The 12,101-nt window shown below is 44.8% G+C and overlaps 1 protein-coding gene across 1 annotated transcript in view; it reads right to left on the bottom strand.

Annotated features, from left to right (window-relative positions):
• SCCPDH (saccharopine dehydrogenase (putative)) overlaps positions 1 to 11,572 on the bottom strand; it is a 48,485-nt gene extending 36,913 nt beyond the window's left edge. The window contains exons 1-2 of the mRNA XM_055234691.2: positions 10,747 to 11,572; positions 8,264 to 8,376 (exon numbers count right to left, since the gene is read on the bottom strand). Of these exons, the coding sequence (XP_055090666.2) occupies positions 8,264 to 8,376; positions 10,747 to 11,269 (636 nt within the window). The 5' untranslated portion in view covers positions 11,270 to 11,572. The remainder of the gene's footprint in view (positions 1 to 8,263; positions 8,377 to 10,746) is intronic.
• Positions 11,573 to 12,101: the final 529 nt, after the last annotated feature.

Raw genomic sequence — 12,101 nt, 5'->3', positions numbered from 1 at the left:
AATGGAAAGAGATGGGTCTGAAAAGGCAGGCTACGGCCACATCAGGAAGGACCACATGTGCCATGCTAACAAGTTTCAACTTTATCCCTTCTAGTTTACTTGGCTTTCCTGGAGAATTTTAAACAGGATAGTGGTATAAGACTTATAGCACAGATGACATACTAAAGATGAGACATACAACACTAAAAAGGCAGAAATGACTGGATTTCCTGACTAGCTGGGCTGGACATGGGGGCCAAGAACCAGTGGTAGTATTGGCCAAAATTAAAAACAAACAAACAGGAAGAAAAGAGTTTGCAAAAGATAAGTTTGATACTGAACAGAGCAGATATTCTGAGCCTGTATATTAGATTTCCCATATTATGTTATTCAAACTCAAGGAATTAAAATAAAAATTTTCATATGTAAAAGCTAATACATCAGAATTCAGTCCCATTTCCAAAGAAGGATGACAAGTCTTTCCCTTTGTGAAGAAGTAGATTAGAAGCACAAACTCCTCTGCTTTATTCATTCCTGCCGCAAAAGATGGAGAAAGGAAATTGTTTCTTTCTTCCAGCCTTTGAGAAACAAGGGACACTTAAAAGACAGGGCAATGCAACAATCGACCTTTACAAACAGGTCAGATGGGCCGTCCTCTTCCCTGACTCCAAGACCTCACGCCTCTCACCAAGAATGGCGGATAACACTGGAATTACAGGACTGGGAGAAGTGTGTGAAATTCGCGTTCCTACCCTCCCATTAACAAACCACATGAAATTAATGAAGAACTTTACTTCTGAGGCAGTACGGTATCATGGAACAAAGGATTTCAAGGCAGTAAGACCCAATCCATCACCTACTAACTATATGAATTTACTTATAAATCACTTAAATTGCCTACCAAATCAATAAAATACACATTTTAAATATATTTAAATAGAACTAAAGTTGAGATTAAAACAGAAGTTGAAGCTCCATATTCTTTCTGCGCCCAGTGGATTATCCTGGTTGATCCTTAGGGTTTGCACACATCCATTTTAAAACTCATTTGGAGCTTTCGTGGCCTGTCTCTTGGTTATTTCACACCAAAATTTCTCATGTTGGCCATGAGTCCACCTGCTTTAGAATCACCTGGGTCGCATGCTGGTCACTCAGTCCCACTCCAGACCCCCAGAATCAGGCTTTCTGAGGTAGACTCCAGTAACTCGCATTTTCAATAAGCCTCACAGGTGATTTTTGTGTACTTCAAAGATGGAGAATCACTGCCGCAGACATTCTCCCAGGAAATCTCACCTACTCTCCCAACTGCAATAAAATCTGTGCTGTGACCTCCAACCTCTATGTCTAGAGTTGCTCACTGATAGGGTTTCCCTCTCTGTGTTTTTGTTAGAAAGGACCAGTGAGAGCACAGGACATATGGCATGAGTCACACATAAAATTAATTTCACTTTGCCTACGTTTTCCTTTTATTTTCTCTTCCCCCTGATTTTCTCACTTACTTATAAAACATCATATACAAACAGTATATTATTTGTATTTTCTGTCTTGATGCAAGGTATCTAGCAGACACCTCAATCTCAGCAAGTCTAAAACTGAATTCATCATCTCTCTCTCTAAACCTATTTCTCCTCCTCCACTTCCTAGCACATGCTTCAATGTGTAGCCTCTAGGCCAGGTGTGGTGGCTCAAACCTGTAATCTCAGCACTTTGGGAGGCTGAGGCAGAAGGATCACTTTGAGACCCTGTCTCTCTAAGAAAAAAAATGTGTGTGTGTGTATATAAAATATGATGCTAAGGACTATATATATAGGCCATATACATATTATATATATATATATTATACATATAAGGACTATATATATATGGCATATATATATAAACACATGGCCAGGCACAATGGCTCACATCTCTAATCCCAACACTTTGGGAGGCCAAGGCGAGTCAATCACTTGAGCTCAGGAGCTAGAGACCAGCCTGGGCAACAGGGCAAAACCCTGTCCCTAATACAAAGATTAGCCAAATGTGATGGCGCGAGCCTATAGTCTCAGCTACTTGCAGGGCTGAGGCGGGAAGATCACTTGAGCCCAGGAGGTTGAGGCAGCAGTGAGCTGTGTTCGTGCCACTCTACTCCAGCCTGGGCAACAAAGTGAGACCCCCATCTCAAAAAAATAAAAATAAAAAACAAAGTATAGCCTCTAGTTCAGCCTGCCTGGGTCCCACTTCTAACATCTTCCTGACGTGCTCAAAAGAGGGAAGACTCTGAGACAAAACTGTGCAAATGGCTGAACAGCAGAGTGGTCTAGAGTGTGGGCTTTAAAGTCAGGCCAGACTTACATCTAGGCTCCGCAGCCACTAGCTGTGTGACCTTGGGCAAGTCACTTTACCTCTCTAAGCATCGACCTCTTCAATCAAAGAATGGTGATGAATAACAATACCCACTTCCCTGGGTAGTTGTGAGGACGAAATAAGAGAATACATAGAGCTTAGCGCAGGGCCAGGCACATGGCACTCAGATGGCTTCTTGTTATTATTAATGGCATTACTCCCCACATAATTCTCAGGTTAAAACCTGGAAGCAGGCTGGGTGTGGTGGCTCATGCCTGTAATCCTAGCACTTTGGGAGGCCAAGGTGGGTGGATCACCTGAGGTCAGGAGTTCAAGACCAGCCTGACCAATTTGGTGAAGCCCTGTCTCTACTAAAAATATAAAAATTAGCTGGGCGTGGTGGCATGAGCCTGTAGTTCCAGCTACTCAGGAGGCTGAGACAGGAAAATTGCTGCGAGGTGGAGGTTGCAGTGAGCCTAGATCGTGCCACTGCACTTCCGCCTGGGTGACAGAGCAAGACCCGTCTCAAAAAAAAAAAAAATCTGGAAGCAGTCTTTCATGCTACCTATCCTGGAAGTCACCAAGTTTTATCAATTCAGTCTCCTAAAAATATCTCAAATCAGTCTCCTCTCCCCTACACAATTATATCTTAGTTCAGACCCTGTCAACACTCATCTAATTTACTACAAATAGGCCCTAACTGGTTACACTGCAGCCAGCTAGCCCCATCTCCAAATACATAACAAATTGTTATTCTAAAATAAAAATCTGATGTCACCTTTCCTCCTGCCTCACTCCTATAACATATCTACTCTTAAAACCTGATAGACTGGATTAAGAAAATGTGGCAGATATACACCATGGAATACTATACAGCCATAAAAAAGGATGAGTTCATGTCCTTTGCAGGGACATGGATGAAGCTGGAAACCATCATTCTGAGCAAACTATCGCAAGGACAGAAAACCAAATACCACATGATCTCACTCATAGGTGGGAACTGAACAATGAGAACACTTGGTCACAGGGTGGGGAACATCACACACCAGGGCCTGTCATGGGGTGCGGGGCGGGGTAGGGATAGCATTGAGAGGAATACCTAATGTAAATGACGGGCTGATGGGTGCAGCGGGCCAGCATGGCACATGTATACCTATGTAACGAGCCTGCATGTTGTGCACATGTACCCTAGAACTTAAAGTATAATAAAAATAACAAAAACAAAAAAAACCCTACAGTATATAGTACAAAGTCCAAACTTCCTAGCATGTCACAGAGAGTCCTTAGCATCATATCATACCACAGCCCCTTAATTCTCATGTTCCAGCAGTCCTAAATTCCATGTAATTCCCCAAGCATGCTGCTTCTTCACACCCAGTGTGCTTCCTTCCACGACCTGGAGCATCCTCCCTCCATTCTGCTGGGCCAACTCCCAGCTCCTCCAGGCTCTGCCTTATAGCCACAGGCTCACTTCTCATGTCTGGCTAGTGAGCCCATCAGCTAGGCAGTTTATCTACAAGTACTGGCAAGCTGCAGTGAAGCATTAATGAGCTTATTAAAATAATCGTAGTTCCTTCTAGAAAGAAAACGCATTTTCCTATTTGCCACAGTCTGCCCATCCCTTACTTTTACTGCATTTTGTCACATCTGGCCCGCTTCTTTGAGTAATCTGGAGTTGAGACTTCTCACTAACTTATTCCTATTTTATGAACTTGCTAGAGTTTTCTTCACTTAGTTCCCTGTGCTTGTCTGAGACAGGTGAACACAGTCAGAGTAGCAATCCTTCATCTTGGGGAGACACTTCTCCCCAGTGAGGCCAATTAGCTCAGAGGTCAGAACTGCAATCCTGCTCTCCATGCTCCATCTTCTTCATTTTTCTTTTTGAGCTGGAGTTTCGTTCTTGTTGCCCAGACTAGAGTAGAATGGTGCAATCTCAGCTCACTGTAACCTCCGCCTCCCAGGTTCAAGTGATTCTCTTGCCTCAGCCTCCCGAGTAGCTGGAATTATAGGTGCCCACCACCATGCCCAGCTAATTTTTTGTATTTTTAGTAGAGATAGAGTTTCACCATGTTGGCCAGGCTGGTCTCGAACTCCTGAACTCAAGTGATCTGCCCACCTCGGCCTCCCAAAGTTTTGGGATTACAGGCATGACCCACCGCGCCTGGCCCTCAAAGCTCCATCTTCTAACCCAGTGGTCTCCCAAGTAGTCTTCCCCCAAGGGAAGCGCAGAACGATCCACTGAGGGTGGAAGTAAATATCAGAACTTTTATTCATGCTAATGTTTACAAAAAACACAAAGGAAAACATGACGTTCTATTAACAGTTACTATATGGACTGACTACGAGCCATTCCCTGGCCATGTTAAGTGGTCATGTGTTGAAGACAGGACACAGCAGGTATCCTGAGGGGGTTGTGGGAGACTTTCCATCACACAGAGGGGGCCTCAGCACCACTCTTCATTCATTCAGTCATTTTCACTTTACTGCAACCTAATGCCGCAATGAGGTTATTGAGGTTCTAAAGCTTAAACGCTGAGGCCTCAGGCATTTAGAGTGGGGGGAATAAAGACGCAGTGGAGGAGGTGAGGACTTCCAAGGTGAAGCTGGTGGACAGGAGGAAAACTAAGAGAAGATGACAACATAGAAGCCGAGCAAAAGAAAGGAGAAAGTGGTCAGCTGGATGGAATGCTGCAAGCTTTCAGATGAAGACTGGATTTGACAGGGTGGGACTTTAGCAGAGTAGTTTCATTGGAGGAGGGAGGAAAACAAAAGCCCAATAGGAGGCATTTAAGATAGAGTAGGAGGTGAAGAAGCAGAGATAGTGAGTTGTGAGAATTCTTTCAAGGAGGCTGCTAAAAAGGAGGCACGAAAAGTAGAGTAGTTGGAAGGGTATGTGGAATCAAGCAGCTTTTTTTAAAAGATGGGAGAGATCACATATTTAAATGTTGATCGAAATAATCCAGTAAAGAGGAGAAATTTGACAAGACAATGTGTAACTGTAAACATAAAGTGTTACAGGAAGTCAGGGATCCCGAATGGAGGGACCAGCTGAAGCCACAGTAGAAGAACATAAACTGTGAAGATTTCATGGACATTTATTAGTTCCCCAAATTAATACTTTTATAATTTCTTACACCTGTCTTTACTGCAATCTCTGAACATAAATTGTGAAGATTTCATGGACATTTATCACTTCCCCAATCAACACTCATAATTTCCTATGCCTGTCTTTAATCTCTTAATCCCATCATCTTCATAAACTGAGGATGTATGTTGTCTCAGGACCCTGTGATGATTGTGTTATCCGTACAAATTGTTTGTAAAACATGTGTCTTTGAGCAATATGAAATCTGGGCATCCTAAAAAAGGAACAGGATAACAGTGATTTTCAGGGAACAAGGGAGATAACCATAAGGTCTGACTGCCTGTGGGGCCAGGCAGAACAGAGTCATATTTGTCTTCTTGCAGAAAGCGAATAGGAGAAATATCACTGAATTCTTTTCCCAGCAAGGAATAACCCTGGGAAAGGAATGCATTCCCAGGGGGAGGTCTCTAAAATGGCCACTCTGGGAGTGACTGTCTTATGCAGTTGGAGATAAGGGATGAAATACGCCCTGGTTTCCTGCAGCACCCTCAGGCTTGCTAGGATTAGGAAATTCCAGCCTGGCAAATTCTAGTCAAACTGGTTGTCTGCTCTCGAACCGTTTCCTGTTAACATGTTTATCAATGACAATGTGTGCCCAGCGGGATATGGAACCTCATCAGTAATTCTAATTTTGCCCTGGCCTTGTGATCTTGCTCTGCCATTTGCCTTGTGATATTGTATTGCCTTTTGAAGCATGGGATCTCTGTGACCCACTCCCTATTTGTACACTCCCTCCCCTTTTGAAATCCCTAATAAAAACTTGCTGGTTTTGCGGCTCAAGGGGCACCACGGAACCTGCCGACATGTGATGTCACCCCTAGAGGCCCAGCTGTAAAATTTCCCTCTTTGTACTCTTTCTCTTTATTTCTCAGACTGGCCAACACTTAGGGAAAATAGAAAAGACCCTATGTTGAAATATTGGGGGCTGGTTCCCCCGATAATAAAGTCTTTGAAAACTGTGCCCAATAGGAAGAGGACCAGTTTTTCCTTATAATAAGAGATATGGCAGACTACAGGGTACGATGCAGATTGGCAGACAGGGAGGCAGGTAGATAGATCTGGTGGTAGGAAGATGAAGAAAGAAATTCTGTTATTAACCAGCTTCTATTTTCATAGTTTAAAAAAAAGAAAAAAAAACATCAGATAAGAACAAGGAAAGAGAGATGGGATACTAAAAGTTCAAGGAAAACAAGGCTGTGAGCTGCTTCAGAGAGCAGGAGAGAGAATTCCTGAGGGAACTAGAGCAGAGCTGCCAGAGGTGCTGATCACCACACGAGGTTTGTAAACAGATATTTGAAGTGTGACCAGTTAGCAGGGGGATACATTTTTCTCCAGCCACACTGTGTTACTCATGTTCAGGTGAGGAGCAGGCAAAGAGAATAACCAGGGCTGGGATTTTTCCAGAGTACTGAGGAGAAAAAGGCAAGGGAGATAGATGAGGGCATCCATTACAGAGTGGAGCAGTGGACCTCATGGATGGAATCCAAGCTAGTTAAGAATGAGATGAATCTAAATCAACAACACTTTTATTCAATAGCAATTCAAAAACCCTTTTGCTCTCAATTAAAAATTAATATTTTAGATAATTTTTAAACATCTTGCCAACTGTGATGTCTTCTTCAGATCACTAAATGTCACCAACATTCACCTTGTTACACAGGCCAAAAGTCTGATGGCCTGTGACTTGATGACTTTTTCATATTCAGTACAACAGCAAAAGCCGTTCTCCTTTGAAAATATACTCTGGACCTAACTACTTCTCAGCACCTCTACCACTACGACCCCAGGGCTTGTGCTTGGACCATTCCATTGCTCATCCCTTGTTATCTACTTTTCCACTCAGAAGCCAAAGAACTTCAAATTTAAATCAGATGAAGCCCTTCCTTTCAACCATTCAACGCCTCTTGGTCACACCTGGAAAAAAAATCCACATCCTGGCCATGGCCTGTAAGATCCCACATGACCCAGCTCCCGGGTTTCTCTCTGATCCACTCTCCGCCTCTCTGCCCTGCCCAGCCCAGCCACACTGGCCTCTGTCACACTCTTCGGTCTTGCCAAGCACACTTGCATCTCAGGACCTCTGTGCCTGCTGTCCCTGGAAAAGTCTCTCCTCAAAACGTTCATGCAATTTGCTCTCATTTCATTCAGATCTCGGCTCAAATGTCACTTCCTCACAGAAACCTTCCCTGACCATCCATCTAAAAACACCGATATGCCAACACCTTTTCTCCTTTCTCAGCTTCACTTTTCTTCAAAGCACTTTTCATTACCTTCTATTACAGTCCTATTTTTCTGTCTTCCCCAAGAATGTAATCTCCATGAGGGATTTTCTGTTTCGTTCACCATTGTGTCCCAGGTGCCTACGATAATGCATTTCACATATGGTAAGTATCAATAAATATTTATTCAATAAATGAGTCGTTTTCTAGTCTTCTTTTTGTGTATTTTAAAAATATATTTACCCAGTAATACAAGAATATAATTTATAAATAAAAAATATACTAGGGATACACACTCAAACATTTTTTACCAAAGGGGCATATAGTAAAAAGGAAAGAAAAGTCTGAGAATCACAGATGTAACCAATCAACAAGCCAGCACACATGCCCTAAGGATAGCGTCATGGAGAGCCTGTCACTCTCTCTCTCAGGAGACTTTGGTCATCTCCAGCTGCTCCTCCCAAGAAGAAAAAACTCCCCATATGGGGTTAAGACCTTCAACCAACAATTCTGTCCTCTGTCCTTATGTTCCTCTGGAATATTTTGCTAGAAATGAATGGATTGTTTGTTCTGATACAAAGGGTTGATTACTTACTGGTCCTACGCAATTGAGGACAACTGTTGCCTGTTTAGCCATTTCATCAAGCGAGGCTGGATTAGTGATATCACAGATGATGATTCCAACTTCAGACGACAGTGTTGGTCTTCCTAAAATAAGAAACAAATGAAGTAAAGTAAATCCTGGTAGTGGATTACATCTTCCTATCTTCTTTTTACAGTAATCAGTGACAGCAAATTACTAAATACACTGATGTACTGAAAGCTAGCTCTCCTGCTTAGACAAAAGATAAAACTGTTTTTAATCAGGTAATACAAAAGGAAAAGATTATGAGGAAAACTGAGTTAACACTAAGGTTACTAAAAAACCGACCTTTTAAAAAAATCGAATAAAAGCGTTGTGTAAATAACAAATCCTGTGTAACATGACAATTTCACAATCAAGTTTTAATGCTGAGCAGTTAACTATCCAGACTTCCTCTCCAACAAGAAATTTATGTCATAAAAATAGTTTCTTGGCCAGGGGCAGTGGCTCAGCACTTTGGAAGGTCAAGGCGCAAGGATCTCTTGAGCTCAGGAGTTCCAGACCAGCTTGGGCAACATAGCAAGACCTTGTCTCTACTAAAAAAAAAAAAAAAAAAAAAAAAAAAGTTATCGGACATGGTGGCATATCCTGTAGTCCCAGCTACTCAGGAGGCTGAGGTGGCAGAATCACTTAGACCCAGAGGTCAAGGCTGCAGTGAGCTGTGATTACGCCACTGCACTCCAGCCTGGGTGGCAGAATGAGACCTTGTCTTTAAAAAAATAAAGTTTCTCATCAACTACTAAACAATTACTATGATCCAGTTGTAGGCGATGTAGAGTCTTGGACTGACTGTTAACATCAAAACCATCAGGGCCGGGTGCAGTGGCTCACTCCTGTAATCCCAGCACTTCAGGAGGCCAAGGCAGGCAGATCACAAGGTCAGGAGATCGAGACCATCCTGGCTAACACGGTGAAACCCCATCTCTACTAAAAATACAAAAACTTAGCCAGGTGTGGTGGCGGGCGCCTGTAGTCCCAGCTACTTGGGAGGCTGAGGCAGAAGAATGGCAAAAAAAACAAACAAAAACAAAAACAAAAAACATTAGAACTCTGAGGTGAAAAGCACACGCTATATAAACACACACAGGCTCATAAGAAAATAACTGGAATTAACTGGCTCAACTAAGTGATGCAGGTCTCAATAGGTGAAGGTATATCCCCCACAATAAAACTTGATTTGGGCATTATATATGGTAAGTGACTAGGCTGTACTGATAGGATCTTGCTGAGACGGAAGAAGAAATGGAAGCATATATTTTAATAGTGAAATTACTTCTCTTGGAAAAATAACGACCAAAAAGCTCTTTGGTCAGAATTATGTGTTGGTAGTGTCAGCACCAAAAGCTGTAGGAGAGTCCAGCCTACGTGGTGTCTTCTGTACATAACCACGAACAAAAGCACTCCGAGCAGGGCATCGTGTGAAAGCAGATTAAACAGAAACAATGTAGTATTTCCAGAACTCTAATGGGTGTCTGTATAAGCGAAATCTACGGTGGGGCATTAATAGCCAAATTTAAAGGCCACAGAGTCGTCAGTCAGATGTCTCCCCAGCCACGAAGGCAGCAGGATCCGTGTGTCTGTCTCCTCTCTGTCCCATCCTGCACCCCAGACTCGGGACAGGTCTTAGTATGGACAAGGTCACTCAACAAATATATGCTACCTCAATGCTTAGAGAATCAATAAATATGTGCTACCTGAATGCTTAGATTATCAATAAATATGTGCTACCTGAATGCTTAATTATCAATAAATATGTGCTACCTGAATGCTTAATTATCAATAAATATGTGCTACCTGAATGCTTAGATTATCAATAAATATATGCTACCTGAATGCTTAAAGAATAGGTAAGCATGTAAACCAGAAATACACACTTTTTATTCTCTGAAGAGGAAGACTGCTGGAGTATTCTTACACACAAAACAAGAAACTAAAAGAGAATAGCCACAAAGACACTGTCAGTACAACTCTCCCGTCTCTCAGACTGGCTCTCCCGTCCTCAAAACACGAGGCAAAGGGAGACTCCGATCTCCAAGAGACCAAAGCCCTCCTCTCCTCTCCGACCGAATATCAACAAATCCGCAGGCTCAACAGGTGCCCCTGCTGCGGGGCAGGACGAAGCAGAGAGAGGGACAACTCAAGTCCTTGACCATGTCGCCAGGAGAGCTCCCCAAACTGAGGCAGAAATGCAAAAAGCGGGAAAGAGGAGAAAGAAAAAAAAAATACGTGTGTGTGTGTGTGTGTATATATATATAGTTAAGAAGGTGGAACAAAGCTATGGCAATATTTGAAACATCCCTCCCTCTCCTCATCCTGTCCTCACGCAGGGCTCGGGGACACGTAGGCGCATCCCTGCGGGAGAAACGCTCGTCTGGGGCGAGGCGGGGTCCCCGGCCCAGCCGCCCGCGCAGCCCCGTCCCGCCGCGCCCCTGTACCCAGCTTCAGGGCCGCCTTCTCCAGCACCCGCTGCAGCTTCTCCCGGGAGCGGCCCGCCACGGCCCAGGGCAGGCGGGAGCTCCGCTCCGGGTCCACCTGCTCCCGGGCCACCTCCTCGGTCACGAACTGGCCGGTGAAGCCAGAGGCGCCGAACACCACCAGGTGGAAAGGCCTCTGCTCGGTCGCCATGACGAGTCCACAGCCAGCCCAGGCCCGGGGCGGGCTGAGTCCACAGCGCCTGCGCCTCAGGCAGCGACCCCAGTACCCGGCGCAGCAACCGCCGCCGTCGCCGCAGCCAGCGCGCCGCGCTCCCTTCACCCCGCGCGCGCCGCCGCGCCAGGGCCGCGCCCACGCCCACTCCGCCTCGCGCGGGAGCCGCAGGGCAGCGGCTTGCTTGGGAGGCTTCCTAGGGCGGCGGCCCTGGCTGCGAGTCCGCGTCCAAGCCTGGCAGGCGCGGCCGGCGGCCGGTAATTCCGTCCTGCGGTTTGTTCTGCGCGGCTCTGGCCGCCCGGGGCAGCGCATCTTCTAGCCCCGCTGGAAGCTGGAGGCGGCAGCCGGTTGTTCTTGTTGCACGTGGGGGTGGAGCAAAGAGTGCGAGAAAATCTGCCGATGGCCTCGGGGATGGCCCACGCCGAGAACCCTCGAGCTTGCTTCCTTCCTGCCTTTCTTCCTTTTTTTCCCTTTCTTTTCTCTTTTCTGTTTTTGAGATGGAGTCTCGCTGTGTCGCGCAGGCTGCAGTGCAGTGGTGCGATCTCGGCTCACTGCAACCTCCGCCTCCTGGGTTCACGCAATTCTCCTGCCTCAGCCTCCCGAGTAGCTGGGACTACAGGCGAGCGCCCCCATGCCCGGCTAATTTTTGTGTTTTTAGTAAAAGTGGGGTTTCACCTTGTTGGCCAGGCTGGTCTCAAACTCCTGACCTCAGGTGATCCACCCACCTCGGCCTCCCGAAGGGTCGGGATTACACGCATGAGCCACGGCACCCAGCCCATTCCTGATTTTAAAAACTCTCATTAAAATAGGAATAAATGGATGCTTTTAAAAATTTTGAAATATATGTCTTGCAAAAAAGGTACAGCCAATAACGAATATGTACCCTCAACACAGCTTAAGAAAAATACTCCAGATAGCGAGGTTTCCAGGTATTCGTTCCTGAACACATTTCCTTTTCCGTCCCCAAAGCGGCCACGTGCCTGAATTCAGTGTTCATTATTCCATCTTTCTGCTTGTTATATATGTATTTATAAATACTATAGTACTCTTCTGCATATTTTGAATATTTTGTAAATGTTAATCCTGCAGCTTTCTTATTTGATCATGATGTCGTGAACTTATTCCCAAATGATTCAAAATAAAA

Source organism: Symphalangus syndactylus, chromosome 19 (assembly GCF_028878055.3).
Source record: "Symphalangus syndactylus isolate Jambi chromosome 19, NHGRI_mSymSyn1-v2.1_pri, whole genome shotgun sequence".
NCBI classification, from domain to species: domain Eukaryota; kingdom Metazoa; phylum Chordata; class Mammalia; order Primates; family Hylobatidae; genus Symphalangus; species Symphalangus syndactylus.
Note: the sequence above shows the minus strand (reverse complement) of the source record. Positions and strands in the feature narration are given on the sequence as shown.